We start from the raw sequence: 22,499 nt of genomic DNA, 5'->3' as shown, positions 1-22,499 counted from the left end.
TATCTGTACAGTCGGCAGTGTATTATCTGTACAGTCGGCAGTGTGTTATCTGTACAGTCGGCAGTGTATTATCTGTACAGTCGGCAGTGTATTATCTGTACAGTCGGCAGTGTATTATCTGTACAGTCGGCAGTGTATTATCTGTACAGTCGGCAGTGTATTATCTGTACAGTCGGCGGTGTGTTATCTGTACAGTCGGCAGTGTGTTAACTGTACAGTAGACGGCCAAAGAAACGCGCCACAGTCGCGCCAGCTCTTGTAACTTATTGTTTACGTGTTTTCAAACTTAAAAAATATTTATCAGAAAAGGTACGTCAAAAGAAAAACAGATGTGTGTAGGATAAGTTACTGTCTGTGTGCTCTGCGCATGTTTCGTAATTGGTGTCTTCTTTTGCCTCGTCGTGAATTGTGTAATACAGGGTAGGGCCCCAGGTCAAGACAGTCGCGCTGGAAATTCACCCCTCTACATGATGATTTAAGCACAGAAATATTCCCCCGAAGCATCAATATATTTTAAAGTAAACATAGATGAATAAGATGGTGTTAAAAGAAGCTTGTTTTCAATAATGGGCTAAGCAAGCTGCTTTAAGCACCAGTGTGAAGGGAGGCCGGGTCAGGAAGACAGCCGGGTGAGGTGGACAGCGACAAGAGCTGAGTGAACTGTAAGACAACCACCTGGCTCACCTGTAGTTCACACAGTCGCTCTATACTACAGGTAGCTGGGTGCACTGTAAGACAACCACCTGGCTCACCTGTAGTTCACACAGTCGCTCTATACTACAGGTAGCTGTGTGAACTGTAAGACAACCACCTGGCTCACCTGTAGTTCACACAGTCGCTCTATACTACAGGTAGCTGGGTGCACTGTAAGACAACCACCTGGCTCACCTGTAGTTCACACAGTCGCTCTATACTACAGGTAGCTGAGTGAACTGTAAGACAACCACCTTGCTCACCTGTAGTTCACACAGTCGCTCTATACTACAGGTAGCTGGGAGCACTGTAAGACAACCACCTGGCTCACCTGTAGTTCACACGGTCTCTCTATACTACAGGTAGCTGCAGGCAGGTAAACATAGGGGGGGCTGTTTGTCGCACAGTCGCTCTATACTACAGGTAGCTGAGTGAACTGTAAGACAACCACCTTGCTCACCTGTAGTTCACACAGTCGCTCTATACTACAGGTAGCTGTGTGCACTGTAAGACAACCACCTTGCTCACCTGTAGTTCACACAGTCGCTCTATACTACAGGTAGCTGTGTGCACTGTAAGACAACCACCTTGCTCACCTGTAGTTCACACAGTCGCTCTATACTACAGGTAGCTGTGTGCACTGTAAGACAACCACCTTGCTCACCTGTAGTTCACACGGTCGCTCTATACTACAGGTAGCTGGGTGCACTGTAAGACAACCACCTGGCTCACCTGTAGTTCACACGGTCTCTCTCTAGCTGAGGGCACTGTAAGACAAAGAACAAAGAACAAATGTTTATTTTTGAATGTTTTATTACGGACACAAAAGCTCAGCAATGCAATTTCTCTTTTAGTTATTGTATTGTATTGTATTGTAACCACCTGGCTCACCTGTAGTTCACACAGTCGCTCTATACTACAGGTAGCTGGGTGCACTGTAAGACAACCACCTGGCTCACCTGTAGTTCACACGGTCTCTCTATACTACAGGTAGCTGTGTGAACTGTAAGACAACCACCTGGCTCACCTGTAGTTCACACGGTCGCTCTATACTACAGGTAGCTGGGTGCACTGTAAGACAACCACCTGGCTCACCTGTAGTTCACACGGTCGCTCTATACTACAGGTAGCTGGGTGCACTGAAAGACAACCACCTGGCTCACCTGTAGTTCACACGGTCGCTCTATACTACAGGTAGCTGGGTGCACTGAAAGACAACCACCTGGCTCACCTGTAGTTCACACGGTCTCTCTATACTACAGGTAGCTGGGTGCACTGTAAGACAACCACCTGGCTCACCTGTAGTTCACACAGTCGCTCTATACTACAGGTAGCTGTGTGAACTGTAAGACAACCACCTGGCTCACCTGTAGTTCACACGGTCGCTCTATACTACAGGTAGCTGGGTGCACTGTAAGACAACCACCTGGCTCACCTGTAGTTCACACGGTCGCTCTATACTACAGGTAGCTGGGTGCACTGTAAGACAACCACCTGGCTCACCTGTAGTTCACACAGTCGCTCTATACTACAGGTAGCTGGGTGCACTGTAAGACAACCACCTGGCTCACCTGTAGTTCACACAGTCGCTCTATACTACAGGTAGCTGGGTGCACTGTAAGACAACCACCTGGCTCACCTGTAGTTCACACGGTCTCTCTATACTACAGTAAACATATGGGGGGGGGGGGGGGCTGTTTGTCGCTAAACGGTGTAATGGTTTGTCCAGCAACTGTCTGCCATATAACGACCTACACAAGCTGGGTTGAAAGACTACCGATGTAGGCTGCAACATGAAGACAGAGAGAGACAGAGAGAGAGAGTGAGGGATGGGGGGTCAGAGAGAGCAGACGGTAGCACTGGTACGTGGTACTCTCAACTTTGGTACAATGTACCAGGGTGTTGGTGCAAAAAGTCAGCACAGTGTAGTGTCGTGAGATAGGTCGGACTGATTCCATGTGATCTATGTGGCGTCTGACTTTGTTTCTAATCGGCAATTAATCTTTCTCTCTCTAGACTACTCTGCCGCGGGCAGGCAGTTCCCAACCCTTGTTATCATCTCTCTCTCTCTCTCTCTCTCTCTCTCTCAGGTCCCAAAAGGTTGAGTGGTGTTGCTCTGTGACATTGGTAGTGCGCCATTAAAGGCCCGGCAGGAGTATATAAGGAGCCTGACCTTCTGCGTTGGCAAATCATTTCAAACCTCTTGCAGGCAACGGACAAATACTGCTCCTACATTTTCTTTAATATCTCGGTTAAGCATGAGTTACGGTGTCAGATTTTTTGTTCACACAGCTGGTTTTCACACATTTACCGCCCTATGCGCTTAGATAAGGTTAATTCTCCATAATAAAGAAGATATTTGTAAACAAACATTTCAATGGGGATCTTGTTCAAAGAAAAGGGCGGAGTCAACACTCTCCGACGTCACAGATTTACACCATGCGTTCCAAAAATAGCAAAACACGTGGCATGCGGCAATTTGGTTCCAGAACATGCTGTCTCAGGTGCATGTGTATTTGTTACATCGGATATGAAGAAAGAAATGCAACTAACCTTTACCACCAGTTGTGGCCTTGATAGGGTATTCCTGTGGGGTTGGGATAAAGCTCTCTCACTAATTTGAGCACACAGTCGGGCATCATTTCTCGGCTAATGTTTACCCGTGTTGGACTTGTCTTGATGTAAGGAAGACGTCTTTTTCGCCAAGTACAATGCACAATTCCAAGCACCGCATCGGTCTAGCATGGACCAATACTTCTTGTAGAGTACTTTTCTAACGCCGGAATTCCTGCGGTGTGGCAATTGGCCTGTACCTAGCCACCTCTGGCGATGATTTGTCACACAAGGGCTGCAAAAACAAAAGGCACACTGGCCTACCCCAGAGGAGAGCCCTGTACTAGGACCCGTGTCTCCGCTTTCACCAGGATCAGATAACCACGTCTGCACCCTAACGGTACTAGAGACAGCCTCTCGAGGTCACACGATGATGGCCCAGCACCTCTTGGTACACAAGTCGAATCTTTTATTACACACCTTCGAGTTTCAAATGGCCACGGATTCTCAGTAAATAGTCTCCTTATTGCGTTCTCCTGGTCACTGTTAATGTTGAGAAGTGTTAAATCAAATTTCGCCATTTATTTCCACAGACAGAAAGAGATGTCAGTGCAATACAGCTTACAGACCGCAGCCTAGCCCTTACTAAGTTACTATCACCATCGGATGTTGGAATGTGAAACACTCAGGGCTTCGAATTCCCGCCTTCATCTGTCGACAACACTGATTGTGTTAGAGGCTCTCGCTGGGTGGAATAACAGACCGTGTTCCAAAGTATGCGTATACACTACGCAGATTATCACCGTTGACTTCGTCTACATGGTCCCGCTAACTATAATTACTGTCCCTGAAAGTGCCTCACAGGATGGGCAAGTTTACTTTCAAAACAGAAAGGGGTAATCTAAACTCGGTTTGTTCTAAGTGGACATGGGAAACAAAGGGTCTCGGATCTTGGGTCGCCCCTGGCAACACAAATGGAAGAATCCAGGATATGCAAATGATCTTCTGCAGTTTATTCCAAGGTGGTAGGGGGTTGAAAGGGGGAACGAACGGGAGGGGGGAGGGGACAGTGTTCGGTGGAGCTACTATACTAAGACTGCAGCAATGGTGATGTGAAATCATCACCCACACATTTCCAGGTACCCTCCCCCCTCACCATTCGGTTCACAAGCCTGTTTTTGTCCTTGGTCAGTTTGAAAATGATTGGTTTGTTCAAGTATTCCGCCAAAAAAATGCGCCAAGATTTCCCTCCTCATTTTAGTGGTGTTTGACGCTTGCCCCACTCACTTAGTCAGAGTCTGATGCAAAAATTGACTCGAGAATTCTGTTCATTGACCTTGTGACGTACTAAACTTGTTTATTGTTCGCGGTTTTGGCTGATTCTGTGTTGTTTTTCTGCAATATCAGCGAAAGTACCATCATAGCGGTGACTGAGTTACAGCAACCAAGACTAAGTTTCATTTTGTCCGTTTGACTAGCCTGACATCTACAGCCTTGACATTGTTATTCTGTTTCTCTGTGTGTGACTGATTTCTTTGACACAAAGGTTCTCTGTGTGAAAGTTCAATTGTATTGTAAATATAAACAAAATACGCAATCAATATGCAAGATATCACAAATGTCACGTTCAGAAACGAAAATATGTGAAAAACTCTGAAGAAGCTGTTAAAAGAAGAAATGCTTCTCGCACAGACAGAAAGCCAGATGGTAAAATTCAGTTTAGCGGTGAGAGAGAGGAAATTGATCTTATTTACGCCCAAGTTCAAAAGGTTAAAACATTTTTAGGAGAAGGAAATCCAAACAAAGAGCTTGTGGACACTATCTTGTGCTTTTTTTATTGACAAAAACATTGAAGCTGATTTATTAGAGCGCCCTGATGCCCCCGCGTCCCCAGTGCACTTTGGCCTGTTCGTGTTTACATCGCGTGCCACGCGTTGTGCTATTTTTGCTAAGCCCCGCCCCTTTTTCTGTTGCATTATGGGAGAGGCCGGATTGGCCGTGACGTGTTTAACCACATCAGAGTTATTGCTCTGTAATGCTCTAGGCCCCGTTTGGCTTTGAGGATGTTAATCAGGCCAAAGTTAGTGGTCGTTTTTAGCTCTTTTCTGGCTTCCATAATGAGTTGTTGGCCACCATCACTGTCACCAAACCTCACAACTTCAAGTTTGAAGCTTTTGATCAACCTTCATAGTGACCGTCTCCGGCATCGGTTTTTGTCTTCTAATTTTTTTCCTTCTTTTTTGGGTGTTGAGCTTTACTAAAATTAAAGCATACAGTGTAGTTGATTTAGTGAGGATTTTAGTCCACCTCACTGAACTTTTTGAGAGCAATCTTAGTGTTATGCATGTAGAGTACGACTGGTAATTCCCGCTACACGTACTGACATTCCTGGCGGCTTTTCTCCGCGTGCAGGTGCAGTTCTGTACCTCCAGACATAGCTTGGCCCAGACAGGTGTGCAGTGTTTTAACCAAACACAAACCTCGCCAGGCTCTTTCCTCCATTGCACGTTGCTAACTCCCGCCACTTGCCTGACAATGTCTGGTCCAGTTCTGCCTCTCTTTACTGCCAGTACTGGGGGCGGGTCAAGATCGGGACAATAAGTCACTCTTGTTTTTTCGCATTGCTCTTGGGTTATTGAGACGCAAATGAATTTATCTGTGGAATCCAAAGTGACTTGATTTTATTTTGCTAGAGTTTTTGAGATGCCATTTATACTTTATTGACTAAAAATAGTTGACTATTGTATTTGGACGTCATGAAATGCGTAGCGTACAACACTGTAAGTTCATAGCGACACAAATATTAATGATCTTGCGTTTAAAGTTAAATAAATTGTAGCAGTACTGAAGAAGCCATGAGCAAGGCAAGAAGCGATGCTCGGCCACATTCTGTAGTGTGGTGGAAAACACATATCGTTTTGCTCTATCTCTGATGGTGGGCAGCCGTTGTCAGTGAAAACAGAGGGTGCGCTTTGTGCGAACACTTCACTGTACTCTCTTCTCCTCTCTCTAGTGACCGTGGCAAAACACAGACGGTACCAGTCACTGTCTTCAGCGTCTGGCAAAACATCGGCAGGGGCGGACCTAGGGGGGGGTTCCTGGGTGCCCGGAACCCCCCCCCCCACCCCCCATCCGTTTTTTTTTTACCTTGTTATCTTCCACGAGAGGCCTCCGATTGACCTAAAAATATAAAATTCCTTCAGCATCTGGGGGGCTTTGCCCCCCAGACCCCCCACCAGGGCTTTGCCCATGGACCCCACCGGGGCCTGAGCGGCCCCTGGACCCCCGCTCCAATTTGGAACCCCCCCCTTATCCACAACTAGGTCCGCCCCTGATCGGGCATTGTTGTTCTCCCCGCCCCACAGAAATAAAAGACCTCTGTAGTTACAGTGGAACATCCTTTTAAGACCCCCTAATTTAAGACCCCCTAACTTAAGACCCCCTAACTTAAGACCCCCTAACTTAAGACCCCCTAACTTAAGACCCCCTAACTTAAAAACCCCTAATTTAAGACCCCCTAACTTAAGACCCCCTAATTTAAGACCCCCTAACTTAAGACCCCCTAACTTAAGACCCCCTAACTTAAGACCCCCTAATTTAAGACCCCCTAATTTAAGACCCCCTAATTTAAGACTTCCTATCTTTCAAGACCTTACTTTTTCAGACGTTCTGCTTATAACCTCCGTAAATTTACCTCCATTTTAAGACTCCTATTTAAGTCCTGATTTTCTCAGATTTGTGGAGGTCTTACAAAAGGTGTTCCACTGTATTCAGCGCCTGGTAAAACACTGGGCAGTGCCCATCTCGCCGCCCTACATACAGACATGAAAGAGCTATGAAAGAGGTATGCCTTAGGGTTAGTCTGTGTCTCCGCCCCGCTTCCCGCAGCATAGAGAGACGAGGTGACAACGACGAGCCCAGTGTAACGTCCTCACTGACAAAACACGTCAACACCGGCCAAACAGTGCGGCCCATTGTCTGTAACCCTAACCGCCATTTAACGGCGAGGTGGTGTGTCTGTGTCAGTGATTCTTGTCATTATCGGCCTGCTCTCTGACATGCCTTTAGTTCTGCCTTTAGTTCTCAGTGACTGCTGCTAAACTGGCGTGTAATGGTGATCGCCGTTTTGCTTCACCAAGCTGTAAAAAGGAACAGGCTATTTTGGCGGTCATGGTCACCCCACCTCCACCCTTTAAACAAAATATAAAAAAGGCCACATAATGACGCGTGGATTCACACATTCCCAGGGTCTTGCTATAAAAAAAGGCCACATAATGAGATGCGTTTGAAGACAGACTGTTAAAAGAGAATAAATGTATGTACATAATTATGATAGAATATTGATGTATGAATTGAAGAAATGTATAAGAACACAAGAATGTATGAATGACAAAGAACAAATGTTTATTTTTGAATGTTTTATGTATGTTTTATTACGGACACAAAAGCTCAGCAATGCAATTTCTCTTTTAGAGATTAATAAAGTTATTGTATTGTATTGTATTGTATCATTCCCAGGGTCTTGCTATAAAAAAGGCCACATAATGACGCGTGGATTCACACATTCCCAGGGTCTTGCTAAGGCATACAGACACAGACATACACACAGACACACACACATTCACACAAACACACACACACATACAAACACACACATATGCACACAAACACGCAGACATACTTACACCACTCTTTGCTTACACACACTGGAGCACCCATACTTGAACACAAGCACACTTCAACGCACACACGTTCTCACTCACGCAGACACACACACACACACACACACACACACACACATACATACACACACACATACATACACACACACACACACACACACACACACACACACACACACACACACACACACACACACACACACACACACACACACACACACGTGTATCTGAAGGAGAAGGAAAGGGGGGTGGCACCGCAACTTGCCCGCTTGACATCCTGTACCTCCCAATACTGCACAGTGGTCGCAGAGTCACCACTGCCACTTTTCAGAATTTGTAGTTGCTTTTTCGCATACACTGCCTATCTTAACATTATCCTCCAGTTCGTTGAACTTGAAACGTTTACAAAAGAAAATAAAAACAAAGAAAGAAATAATCTCTCTCGGTGTTCTAGCACCTGTGCCCAGTATTACTATCGGGGTCTTTTCTTCCGCTGCTCCCCATTCTACAGCAAGACTGCCTGGTTGTGTTTACTCCCACAGTAATGATGGGCACATACCCCTCTTCTTTTACTGCCAGCGTTGTGTTTACTCCCACAGTAATGATGGGCACATACCACTCTCTTTTAGTGGGTGTGTTGAGTGATGGAAGGCACTGCCAGGACTCTACCTCTCTTTTAGTGGCTGGCTGACAGAGATGGGGAGATAGTGGTTTGCTTTGTCTGTTGCACCCTCCATTGCCCGCTGTTGGTAAGGTGTAGGTAACAGTGTAGGTAAAGTGTTGGGAAGAGCTGTGTGAACCATTACCTCCACACTCTCTGCCCTCCCTGTCTTGAGGGCTGTGTGGGTCAACCCTTTCTGCCCTCCCTGTCTTGAGGGCTGTGTGGGTCAACCCTTTCTGCCCTCCCTGTCTTGAGGGCTGTGTGGGTCAACCCTTTCTGCCCTCCCTGTCTTGAGGGCTGTGTGGGTCAACCCTTTCTGTCCTCCCTGTCTTGAGGGCTGTGTGGGTCAACCCTTTCTGTCCTCCCTGTCTTGAGGGCTGTGTGGGTCAACCCTTTCTGTCCTCCCTGTCTTGAGGGCTGTGTGGGTCAACACTTTCTGCCCTCCCTGTCTTGAGGGCTGTGTGGGTCAACCCTTTCTGCCCTCCCTGTCTTGAGGGCTGTGTGGGTCAACCCTTTCTGTCCTCCCTGTCTTGAGGGCTGTGTGGGTCAACCCTTTCTGTCCTCCCTGTCTTGAGGGCTGTGTGGGTCAACCCTTTCTGTCCTCCCTGTCTTGAGGGCTGTGTGGGTCAACCCTTTCTGCCCTCCCTGTCTTGAGGGCTGTGTGGGTCAACCCTTTCTGTCCTCCCTGTCTTGAGGGCTGTGTGGGTCAACCCTTTCTGCCCTCCCTGTCTTGAGGGCTGTGTGGGTCAACCCTTTCTGCCCTCCCTGTCTTGAGTGATGTGTGGGTCAACCCTTTCTGCCCTCCCTGTCTTGAGGGCTGTGTGGGTCAACCCTTTCTGTCCTCCCTGTCTTGAGGGCTGTGTGGGTCAACTCTTTCTGCCCTCCCTGTCTTGAGGGCTGTGTGGGTCAACCCTTTCTGTCCTCCCTGTCTTGAGGGCTGTGTGGGTCAACCCTTTCTGTCCTCCCTGTCTTGGGGGCTGTGTGGGTCAACCCTTTCTGCCCTCCCTGTCTTGAGGGCTGTGTGGGTCAACCCTTTCTGCCCTCCCTGTCTTGAGGGCTGTGTGGGTCAACCCTTTCTGCCCTCCCTGTCTTGGGGGCTGTGTGGGTCAACCCCTCCCTGTCTTGAGGGCTGTGTGGGTCAACCCTTTCTTCCCTCCCTGTCTTGAGGGCTGTGTGGGTCAACCCTTTCTGTCCTCCCTGTCTTGAGGGCTGTGTGGGTCAACCCCTCCCTGTCTTGAGGGCTGTGTGGGTCAACCCCTCCCTGTCTTGAGGGCTGTGTGGGTCAACCCCTCCCTGTCTTGAGGGCTGTGTGGGTCAACCCTTTCTTCCCTCCCTGTCTTGAGGGCTGTGTGGGTCAACCCCTCCCTGTCTTGAGGGCTGTGTGGGTCAACCCCTCCCTGTCTTGAGGGCTGTGTGGGTCAACCCCTCCCTGTCTTGAGGGCTGTGTGGGTCAACCCTTTCTTCCCTCCCTGTCTTGAGGGCTGTGTGGGTCAACCCCTCCCTGTCTTGAGGGCTGTGTGGGTCAACCCCTCCCTGTCTTGAGGGCTGTGTGGGTCAACCCCTCCCTGTCTTGAGGGCTGTGTGGGTCAACCCTTTCTGCCCAAAACATGTTTGTAGTGAAAAATAGCCTGCCAATGTTTTAGATTTGCACCCTGAACTAAACAAGCTAAAAATCAGATCATACACACACACACACACACACACACAGAGCAGCCAGACTGATTACCATTTTCTAATTGTAATGGCTACAGTATGGGATTGTTATAACAACTTCACTGTTTTGAAAATAAATATGTAACTATTTAAAAAAATAATTTCCTTGTTGCACCATTATTGATGCATAAAAAGGTGTTGGTTTTTCCAAAAGTCATTATAGTGTAAGGCCAAAAAAAAAAATTGTCTGTTTAGGGTAACCCGACCGACCCTATCGATTTGGCGCCGACCCAAAAACTTTTTTTTGATTTCAAAAAAAAAAAGAAAAAAAAAGAGGTAAAAATGCTAAAAAGAGACATTTGGCGTTTCTTTCTCTCCCTTTCTCTCTGTTTTATTTATACGTTAGTTTTGAAACATGTATTCATCAAATATAAGAAGTGAATTTACACACACACACACACACACACACACAAAAAAAAAAAATCCCTACCTACCTACCGACCCTACTTTTTTTGGTCATGTTACCCTAAATAGACAATTTTTTTTTTTTGGCCTAATGAAGGTGACTGCCTATTGTTTCACAGAGTGTAATGAAGGTGACTGCCTATTGTTTCACAGAGTGCAATGAAGGTGACTGCCTATTGTGTCACTGAGTGTAATGAAGGTGACTGCCTATTGTTCCACTGAGTGTAATGGAGGTGACTGCCTATTCTGGGGTCCTGATTTGGCCTATTATGGTCCGCTGGACCCGAAAAGCAACAGCTAACTAACTAACTGCCTATTGTTTCACTGAGTGTAATGAAGGTGAGACTGCCTATTGTTTCACTGAGTGTAATGAAGGTGACTGCCTATTGTTTCACTGAGTGTAATGAAGGTGACTGCCTATTGTTTCACTGAGCATAATGAAGGTGACTGCCTATTGTTTCACTGAGTGTAATGAAGATGACTGCCTATTTGTGGAATGAAGGTGACTGTCTATTGTTTCACTGAGCATAATGAAGGTGACTGCCTAATGTTTCAGACGTACCACGAGGAGATGCTGGAGAAGTGTCGGCAGCGTGAGTGTCTGACCAAGTATGGCCACCAGCTGTTGCTGCGCTACCCCAGCCTGCGCGACCAGGTGACACTGCGCATGACACGCCTCCACTCCCAGTGGTCAGCTGTGGAGGCCGCCATCGCTCCCCCCGCCAGTCAGGCCAGCACTGACTCCATGATGAATGGTCAGTTGAGCTGTTGTCTGCCGGTCTGAATGTCAAATCAAAAATATCAAATTAACTTTATTGCAGTCTGACCTGCCCTACCGACCACCTCTTGATAATGACAACCTGCCCATTATGACCACTTGAAAGGATCATTGACAAATTTCAATTTTGTTCTCTCATATAATTCACCTTTTACACATGGGGTGCACATGGCAGTGGCAGCTGAAGCCAGGAGTCAGAACCAGAAGCTTTAAAACATGCACCCCTGTTATTGTTAGTTGTGGAAGCAACTTCACACATAACCTCTTCTCATAATAGCAGTCAGTGTTGCATCAGGTGTGGAGGTGAGTGTGAAGAAACAAACACAGAGAGCTGTGCCTGTGATATAGCCAATACTTGCTGTAAAGAGGGTTAGGGCCACGGTACACACTGTAAAGAGGGTTAGGGCCACGGTACACGCTGTAAAGAGGGTTAGGGCCACGGTACACACTGTAAAGAGGGTTAGGGCCACGGTACACGCTGTAAAGAGGGTTAGGGCCACGGTACACGCTGTGGAAACAAGACCAAGGGACGTTGCACCCTGTACAGAGCATGTTGGCCGCACTGTGGCAGGGGAGAATACCTCCTCAGGAGGGAACCATTGGGAGTTTAGTTATCCCCCTTCACTTGAAAGCACTGATCTTATTGCTTTATTTGTGACTGTGAATGGTGTTCACAGGGTATGAAGATTATTGAAGTAGACTGGGATTGAGCTTTCCTTGCTTATGTGAATGTGCTTCTTCCACCCCCCACCCCCCCGCCCCACACACACACACAAATCAGTCAGTCTTTATGGAGACAGTTGGATGGAAATAGATAATGAGGACGGTAGGTTCGGCTCGGTTCACATTGCAGTTTGGCATGATTTAGAAAATATTCTCAAGAATTCACCCAAAGGGATCATTGACAGTAGCAAAACTACAAAGTGTTTGCAGTAAATCATTGACTGTGTCAAATCATTGACTGTGTCAAATCATTGCTTTCTCCCTTTTTCCAGAAGTTAAACAGTTGTTGGTTCTATCTGGAACACTTGTGACTTGAGTCAGACTTCAGGGTCAAATGTGGCCACAGATTACTGAAGCAATTCTTCCTGAGAGCAGAACCAAACGTTTTAACTTCTGGAAAGTCATTTGATGACAGTTTGTGTCAGGTTAACTGCACTGAGAAAAGAGGAACTGTGCCAGTTCCAACATGGTTTTGTTCTTTTACTCCGAGTGACCAGGAATGGTTGAGGAGCAAGGACGTCAGGGGCACAACTCTGATACTGAACCTGTGGTGCATGTCACAGTGCTTTCAGGAGTTAGTTCCCTTAGTTCAACCAGCTTTGAGACATGCCACAGTGGCTGCTTCTTGAATTGTTTTTATGCAGTTGTTTTTCATATCTGTTTGCATATTACGCCTACAGAAAGGCAGCTGGTGCCACATAACACAGTGGTTGAATCATGAGATGGAGCCACATAACACAGTGGTTGAATCATGAGATGGAGCCACACAACACAGTGGTTGAATCATGAGATGGAGCCATGAGAACCAGGACTGTGTTCTGGGCATATAGACTTGCACACTTTGTTTCAACAGGATTGTTTCAACAGGAATGGATGGAGAGAAAAACAAGATGAACAAAGCAGAGAGTAACTAAACTGTAAAAGAATGATGGATTTAGAAGGTCTTTAACATTTAGCAATTAAGCACTCTGTCAAAGAAAAAACAACAAAAGTTGAACTCTAGAGTTATGACCAAAAAGAACAGTGACACATTTCTGACCAGAAAATCTTATGCCCTGGCATTTTATAAAAAGATCAGTTGGCATGTCAGTTGTGAGGATTTGTTGTTCTCCTCAAAAATGGGACATTCAAAGACCAGCAACTGATGGTTTGTGTCTTATAAAACAAAAGTGCATAATGTCTCCTGTGATTGTTGATGGCTGTTGGGTGCTCCATAAAGTAGCTCAGTATCTTTCAGAGTAAGAGAGTTAGGAGAAAAAGTCTGTAAGTGTAAGATTTTGTCTAATGTGCACATACAGATTGGTGCAACATGTGAGCAGAATGCATTATACATTTTTATACAGGCCAAGTCAACAGAGGCAAACATCTGTAACAACAACAAAACAAAAAAACATTTTTATAAAAGTTGGAGCAACAAGGACTGCTGAACTTGTGGCAGTATCGGTGAACCTATGTGTACAAACTTAATGGTGTGGTGTTCACCAGCTGGGTCGTGTGTGTTTGTGTGTGAGGGGGGGGGGGGCTGTGTGGCTGACATAACAGTGAGATAATAGGCAAGTTGCTATGGCCTCATCACGTGTGTGTGTGTGTGTGTGTGTGTGTGTGTGTGTGTGTGTGTGTGTGTGTGTGTGTGTGTGCGTGCAAGACAAATGTCTGCCTATTGTGGTCTATGCATGACAAGTCACGTCCGCTGTCGGTGTTATCTTGACAGTGTTGCGTACCTTAGTTCTTTCCCCTTACCTCAGGTGGTTTTGGTGCAGGGCCTGCTGATAAGGCTGTGAGTCCCATGTGACTGAGCATAACAAGGTAAACATCACAGCCACTGATTACCTGTACCAAAACCACGTCCTATTGTCTACGTGACTGGGGACAATTGTACAGGCTTTTGTCTGCCAGTGTCAGCACATATCTATTAGTTCCTCTTTTTCTTCTCCTTCGGCAATCATCGGTTGTGTCACTCATGGAGTGAAGACTTCTGATGTTATGAACTGGCAAGATCGACGCAGGTCTCTCACAGGTCCCCGCAGTTTAACCTCTGGAGTTTTGCTCTCGGTTGGTTGGAAACACACCTTACTGTGGCCTTGATATATTCATTGGTTCCGTGCTAGACAGCATGTAGTGAGATAGAAGTGTTGTCCTTGTCTTAATGTCACGTGACTGAGGACAATCAGACAGCATGTAGTGAGATAGAAGTGTTGTCCTTGTCTAAATGTCACGTGACTGAGGACAATCAGACAGCATGTAGTGAGATAGAAGTGTTGTCCTTGTCTTAATGTCACGTGACTGAGGACAATCAGACAGCATGTAGTGAGATAGAAGTGTTGTCCTTGTCTAAATGTCACGTGACTGAGGACAATCAGACAGCATGTAGTGAGATAGAAGTGTTGTCCTTGTCTTAATGTCACGTGACTGAGGACAATCAGACAGCATGTAGTGAGATAGAAGTGTTGTTCTGGTCCTAATGTCACGTGACTGAGGACAATCAGACAGTCGTTTGTCTGTGAGTGCAAATCTGATGGTTTGAAAAACTCCTTGATATGGTCCTTGATACCGTGCAAGCCGGCATGTAGTGAGATGGAAGTGTTGTGGGAGACCTAGTGTCACGGGACACAGGACAATCAGACAGGCTTTTGTCTGTCAGTGCAAATCTGTTGATTCAAAACACACCTTGATATGGTTCTTGCTACCGTGCAAACCAACATGTAGTGAGATGGAAGTGTTGTGGGAGACGTGTGGTGCAGTCAGGTGGTACCTAGATACCTTCACGGCAGACATCAAGTCGCTGAAGGCAGACGTCAGGTGTTACGCTGACACCTTGATTGCGGACGTGAGACGGACCATGTTGCTGTGTACGGGACACACTGTGGACACGGCTCTGGGACTGCTGGCAGGCAGGGGTAGATGTTACTACTCTATCTACACTGGGCCCTGGAGATGCCAGATGTTTGGTTAGAATCAATTCACCCTTTGAAACAGTTTTGTGCCTAATTTTTGAAAATATGAATATTATCATGTGACTTCCCGTTTCTTTCTTAGTACAATGAAGTGTATGTTTGGCATGGACTTCTGAAAGCTTATTCAAGTTCAAAGATACTTGTAATCTTATCTTTACTGAAACAATTATCAGTGTACCACTTTGGTGGGGACCAAACTAAACTAGCCCAGAAAGATAAGTGTGACAGAGAGAGGTCACAATTGTTCAAAAACAAACACAAGGTGTATTTATGGAGCTGACGCCGTCAGCTTTGTGGTTTTTCCAATACTGTGCCACCTGGGTGCCACCTAAGTGTGTGGTACACAGCCGGATTGGTTGAAATGGAGATCCGTTGTGATTTAAAGCACCAAACCCAGCAGCTTGTTCCCAGCCAGTTGGTTGGCACCCAGTTTCCCTTCTGTACCTCAGCCCTGGAGTAGCTCTTGTTTGTTGCTGCTCCCCAAGTTACCCCAATTGCCCCATCTGGTGTCTCTTGGTGTGGAGTGGCCAGCATTGTCTGCTCTTGTCATCTTTCCCATCATCGCCCAGTTTGATGACAGTGGGTGTGGAGTGGCCAGCATTGTCTGGTGTTGTCATCTTTCCCATCATCACCCAGTTTGATGACAGTGGGTGTGGAGTAGCCAGCATTGTCTGCTGTTGTCATCTTTCCCATCATCGCCCAGTTTGATGACAGTGGGTGTGGAGTAGCCAGCATTGTCTGCTGTTGTCATCTTTCCCATCATCACCCAGTTTGATGACAGTGGGTGTGGAGTAGCCAGCATTGTCTGCTGTTGTCATCTTTCCCATCATCGCCCAGTTTGATGACAGTGGGTGTGGAGTAGCCAGCATTGTCTGCTGTTGTCATCTTTCCCATCATCGCCCAGTTTGATGACAGTGGGTGTGGAGTAGCCAGCATTGTCTGCTGTTGTCATCTTTCCCATCATCGCCCAGTTTGATGACAGTGGGTGTGGAGTGGCCAGCATTGTCTGCTGTTGTCATCTTTCCCATCATCGCCCAGTTTGATGACAGTGGGTGTGGAGTAGCCAGCATTGTCTGCTGTTGTCATCTTTCCCATCATCGCCCAGTTTGATGACAGTGGGTGTGGAGTAGCCAGCATTGTCTGCTGTTGTCATCTTTCCCATCACCACCCAGTTTGATGACAGTGGGTGTGGAGTAGCCAGCATTGTCTGCTGTTGTCATCTTTCCCATCATCACCCAGTTTGATGACAGTGACAGTGGGTGTGGAGTAGCCAGCATTGTCTGCTGTTGTCATCTTTCCCATCACCACCCAGTTTGATGACAGTGGGTGTGGAGTGGCCAGCATTGTCTGCTGTTGTCATCTTTCCCATCATCACCCAGTTTGATGACAGTGACAGTGGGTGTGGAGTAGCCAGCATTGTCTGCTGTTGTCATCTTTCCCATCATCACCCAGTTTGATGACAGTGGACTACCATGGACTCCAAGCCTGACAGACTTTCTTTCTCTGATCAGTGCACCTTCTTGTCCTGGATATGTATCTTCTGCATTTGGCGCTGTGGTCTTTTGTCAGAAACCCTGAAACCTCATATTAATGGGCAAACTCAACTTTGTGAAGTCTAATTATTGGAATCTGACTGCACAAAGCTTTGGAATTCAATTTCTGGTAAAAAATTTAAAAAACCACTCCTCCAAGTCTTGGTTAATTCGCTCAGTTGACTTGAGGCTCAATTAAGGATGGCCTTCAAGAGATGCACTGATTTGAGTTGTGTTGTGTGTGTTGTTACAGACCTGGAGTGTGACCTGACAGAGATGCACTGATTTGAGTTGTGTTGTGTATGTTGTTACAGACCTGGAGTGTGACCTGACAGAGATGCACTGATTTGAGTTGTGTTGTGTGTGTTGTTACAGACCTGGAGTGTGACCTGACAGAGATGCACTGATTTGAGTTGTGTTGTGTGTGTTGTTACAGACCTGGAGTGTGACCTGACAGAGATGCACTGATTTGAGTTGTGTTGTGTGTGTTGTTACAGACCTGGAGTGTGACCTGACAGAGATGCACTGATTTGAGTTGTGTTGTGTGTGTTGTTACAGACCTGGAGTGTGACCTGACAGAGATGCACTGATTTGAGTTGTGTTGTGTGTGTTGTTACAGACTTGGAGTGTGACCTGACAGAGATGCACTGATTTGAGTTGTGTTGTGTGTGTTGTTACAGACCTGGAGTGTGACCTGACAGAGATGCACTGATTAGAGCAGAGTTGTGTTGTGTGTGTTGTTACAGACTTGGAGTGTGACCTGACAGAGATGCACTGATTTGAGTTGTGTTGTGTGTGTTGTTACAGACCTGGAGTGTAACCATTGTGTTGTGTGTTGTTACAGACCTGGAGTGTGACCTGACAGCCCTACGGCGCTGGCTGAACACCACAGAGTCACGCCTCTTGCCACTGACCATCAAGGCCGACTGGACCGACGCCGAGCTGCAGGACAGGCTCAAACAGCACCAGGTACGTGTTCAGCTGTTCGGCTGTCTTGCTGTCCATTTCTCTCCATGTCGGTGTGTCTGTCCGTCTGTCTTGCTGTCCATTTCTCTCCATGTCAGTGTGTCTGTCCGTCTGTCTGCATCATGATTGAGCGCTTACTTCCCTTTGTTGATCGGATCTCTAAACAGCGCTCTGCCTGATGTGTGTAAGATTGCGTCATGGGTTTTATAGTGTTGATCAGATCTCTAAACAGCGCTCTGCCTGATGTGTGTAAGATTGCGTCATGGGTTTTATAGTGTTGATCAGATCTCTAAACAGCGCTCTGCCTGATGTGTGTAAGATTGCGTCATGGGTTTTATAGTGTTGATCAGATCTCTAAACAGCGCTCTGCCTGATGTGTGTAAGATTGCGTCATGGGTTTTATAGTGTTGATCAGATCTCTAAACAGCGCTCTGCCTGATGTGTGTAAGATTGCGTCATGGGTTTTATAGTGTTGATCAGATCTCTAAACAGCGCTCTGCCTGATGTGTGTAAGATTGCGTCATGGGTTTTATAGTGTTGATCAGATCTCTAAACAGCGCTCTGCCTGATGTGTGTAAGATTGCGTCATGGGTTTTATAGTGTTGATCAGATCTCTAAACAGCGCTCTGCCTGATGTGTGTAAGATTGCGTCATGGGTTTTATAGTGTTGATCAGATCTCTAAACTGCGCTCTGCCTGATGTGTGTAAGATTGCGTCATGGGTTTTATAGTGTTGATCAGATCTCTAAACAGCGCTCTGCCTGATGTGTGTAAGATTGCGTCATGGGTTTTATAGTGTTCGTCTCTGTGAGGCTGGTTTTTTTTATAACGCTCTGTTTGTCTATCTGTATCATGTTATTCTGGTGTGTTCATATTTGTGGCTCTGTCTTTCAATAGTCTGTCTGCATTGGACTCTCTGTTCGGCTGTCTGTATCATGATATTTTGGTGTGTTCATCTGTGTGTGCCACTGTCTTTTGGTCATCTGTCTCGGTCTGTTTTTGTGGGATGGTCCAGTCTCTGACCTGTCCTGCAGCTCAAGATCTGACATTATTAAGTTATACATGTATGTGTGTTTGCCTGTCGGTCAGTCCGTCTATCTATCTGTCGGTCTATTGGTTGGTTGGTCTGCATTTCTTCCCATCTGTCTGTTTTTGTCATTATATTGGTACCATTTCTGTTGAGGTGTTACTTTCAATACATTGCTAAATGACTGCAAATGTTGAGACAGTGTTTGGGTGATCTTTCCATGGCACATTGTTTACTTGCTCTGCCACTCACACTGTTCGCTACATTCCCAGTGTCAGTGTGTCAGTGTTCATCACTGTGGTGTACTGGTGGCAGTCCCAGGCTAGATCTCTGTCTCAGTCTGTGATCACTGTGGTGTACTGGTGGCAGTCCTAGGCTAGATCTCTATCTCAGCCTGTGATTACTGTGGTGTACTGGTGGCAGTCCTAGGCTATATCTCTATCTCAGCCTGTGATCACTGTGGTGTACTGGTGGCAGTCCTAGGCTAGATCTCTGTCTCAGTCTGATCACTGTGGTGTACTGGTGGCAGTCCTAGGCTAGATCTCTATCTCAGCCTGTGATCACTGTGGTGTACTGGTGGCAGTCCTAGGCTATATCTCTATCTCAGCCTGTGATCACTGTGGTGTACTGGTGGCAGTCCTAGGCTATATCTCTATCTCAGCCTGTGATCACTGTGGTGTACTGGTGGCAGTCCTAGGCTAGATCTCTATCTTAGCCTGTGATCACTGAAGCCTGCTGTGCTGCATCTAAGTGGAGATAATTTGTGTTGTGACTTTCCATTCAGCACCTCACAGCTAAGACTGTAGCTACATTAGTGACTTCTGTCAAAGAAAGTCTTGATTTCCCGCACCGCCCATTAGAGAGCAAGGAGAGGGTTGGGCGGGCAGGTTACAGGCCATTAACTGCAGATCAGCCCTAGATGGCAGCATGGTCCCACCTGGTACTGACACTGCAAACATTCCCTGGCCCCACCGGAGGATGAGGCTTTTCACCCTGTACACAATTGGACTTTAACCATGGGTTAACACAATGTAGACTGACTGGGGTTTTACTATGATGTGTTTTCACTGTGTAATCTACACAAATGATAATAATAATAATAAAACATTCTTTTATAGTTCTGTTCACCGCCAAATGGCAGTCTCATGGCGCTTTACATTAGACATTAAAATTCAACATTTTACATATAAAAAGTTTCCTCGTAAGAAACAACATACAAGCATTACAAACAAAAATTAAAGAGGTTTTCATCGTGGAGACAGAATGGGGTTTTCATCGTGTAGACAGAATGGGGTTTTCACCATTGGTTTGCACAGTGTACACACGATTCGTTTTCATCACTGGTTTTCACCATGAAGACACAATGGGTATTTTTTCTCTGTTGTGTAGACAGAATGAGGTTTTCACTATGGGTTTTCTTTATATAGACTAGATGGCGTTTTCACCATGTAAACAGGATGGGGTTTCACCCTGCAGACAAGAGGGGTGTTCACTGTGTGGACAAGAGGGGTGTTCACTGTGTGGACAAGAGGGGTGTTCACTGTGTGGACAAGAGGGGTGTTCACTGTGTAGACAAGAGGGGTGTTCACTGTGTGGACAAGAGGGGTGTTCACTGTGTGGACAAGAGGGGTGTTCACTGTGTAGACAAGAGGGGTGTTCACTGTGTAGACAAGAGGGGTGTTCACTGTGTAGACAAGAGGGGTGTTCACTGTGTAGACAAGAGGGGTGTTCACTGTGCAGACAAGAGGGGTGTTCACTGTGTAGACAAGAGGGGTGTTCACTGTGTAGACAAGAGGGGTGTTCACTGTGTAGACAAGAGGGGTGTTCACTGTGTAGACAAGAGGGGTGTTCACTGTGTAGACAAGAGGGGTGTTCACCCTGTAGACAAGAGGGGTGTTCACCCTGTAGACAAGAGGGGTGTTCACTGTGTAGACAAGAGGGGTGTTCACCCTGCAGACAAGAGGGGTGTTCACCCTGTAGACAAGAGGGGTGTTCACTGTGTAGACAAGAGGGGTGTTCACCCTGTAGACAAGAGGGGTGTTCACTGTGTAGACAAGAGGGGTGTTCACTGTGTAGACAAGAGGGGTGTTCACTGTGTAGACAAGAGGGGTGTTCACTGTGCAGACAAGAGGGGTGTTCACTGTGTAGACAAGAGGGGTGTTCACTGTGTAGACAAGAGGGGTGTTCACTGTGCAGACAAGAGGGGTGTTCACTGTGTGGACAAGAGGGGTGTTCACTGTGCAGACAAGAGGGGTGTTCACTGTGTAGACAAGAGGGGTGTTCACTGTGCAGACAAGAGGGGTGTTCACTGTGCAGACAAGAGGGGTGTTCACTGTGCAGACAAGAGGGGTGTTCACTGTGCAGACAAGAGGGGTGTTCACTGTGTAGACAAGAGGGGTGTTCACTGTGCAGACAAGAGGGGTGTTCACTGTGTAGACAAGAGGGGTGTTCACTGTGCAGACAAGAGGGGTGTTCACTGTGTAGACAAGAGGGGTGTTCACTGTGTAGACAAGAGGGGTGTTCACTTTCCAAACAGTATGGGGTTTTCACCACGGGTTGTCAGGGTGTATGTAGGAGGTGTCAAGTGAAAGTCAGGGCAGGGGGGCAGGGTCACAAAGCGTTGTCATGGAGAGGGGGCTTCTTGGTGATGTGAGGTCTTAGCGACTCCTCTGTGGTGTGATGGGTGAGTGTGATGGGTGAGTGCGATGGCTGAGTGTGATGGCTGAGTGTGGTGTGTGAGTGTGATGGGTGAGTGTGATGGGTGAGTGTGACTGGTGAGTGTGATGGGTGAGTGTGATGGGTGAGGACCGTGGGGGAGACAGCATGCACCTTCAACCCCTGTCCTGTGTGTCCTCACCGCGTGGCTTTTATCTCTGGAGTGCGGAAGTGTCTTTTTCTGACCCACTTGACTGTCAGTTGATCTGGCTTACAGGTTGTGGTTGCTTGCTGGCGTGTTTTGTGTGCACACTGTGGATACTATCTGCTTATCTGCAGCAACAATAACATGATATACTGTGATCTACTGTGCGTCTGTAGACGAGGGTCATTGATTGTCTTTTCTTGCTGAACAGGTAAATGATTGTTCTTCGCTTCCACTTTCTGTTTTCAGTCACTTAAAGCTTGTTAATGACCTTATGATGCAAAACTGTGTCAAGATTTGTCTGGGTTTGTTTTGCCAGCGCTGCTTATAACTGTTCATGGCTTTTTTCCCCCCGTTTGTGTTATATATATTATAATCGTCGATTGTCCTCAAGGCCGGATTGGAGGGTGCTAGATATGTGTTATTATCTCGTTGGGTCAAACAATGATCATATAACTAGCATTGTGTGTCACTTCTTTGTCAATGACATGCCATCAGCAGGTACCCAACACGGGAGTTATGAGACATGTCACATGGCGTCACCTGAAGAAAGGAGACTGGAGGAGGGGTAAATGGGGGGGGGGGGGGCAGATCATGAGAAGTTAGTTTGAATGGCATGTGTTGGAGGTGTGTGATCCACCAAAGCGGCTTTCGGGCTTTGTGGATTGTTTGATAGACATGGTTGACTTGATGTTGACGTTGCCCAAGGCATGATGACGTGCTGACGTGGTGGTCTAGTTGTCAACACACAGCCATTACACCGTGCGCTGCTGCTGTAGCGTGCGTGTTTTTGTACGTGTGTGTGTGTGTGTGTGATGTGTGTGTGTGTGTGTGAGAGATCTGCCCCAAGATTACCCTGCAGTTGACAGGTGTGGAGAAACCAAGCAACGTTCCGTGTTGGAGTTGTGACCGTGACGGTTGGTTGATCAGCGCTACGGACCGTGAAGTGTGGC

At 46.8% G+C, this 22,499-nt stretch overlaps 1 protein-coding gene across 1 annotated transcript in view; it reads left to right on the top strand.

Moving 5' to 3' along the window:
* The window catches only part of LOC138952097 (uncharacterized), a 161,183-nt gene that overhangs the window by 65,181 nt on the left and 73,503 nt on the right, over positions 1–22,499 (top strand). The window contains exons 5-6 of the mRNA XM_070323691.1: positions 11,264–11,462; positions 17,539–17,663. Coding sequence (XP_070179792.1) covers positions 11,264–11,462; positions 17,539–17,663 — 324 coding nt within the window. The remainder of the gene's footprint in view (positions 1–11,263; positions 11,463–17,538; positions 17,664–22,499) is intronic.

This window comes from Littorina saxatilis, linkage group LG17 (assembly GCF_037325665.1).
Source record: "Littorina saxatilis isolate snail1 linkage group LG17, US_GU_Lsax_2.0, whole genome shotgun sequence".
NCBI classification, from domain to species: domain Eukaryota; kingdom Metazoa; phylum Mollusca; class Gastropoda; order Littorinimorpha; family Littorinidae; genus Littorina; species Littorina saxatilis.
Note: the sequence above shows the minus strand (reverse complement) of the source record. Positions and strands in the feature narration are given on the sequence as shown.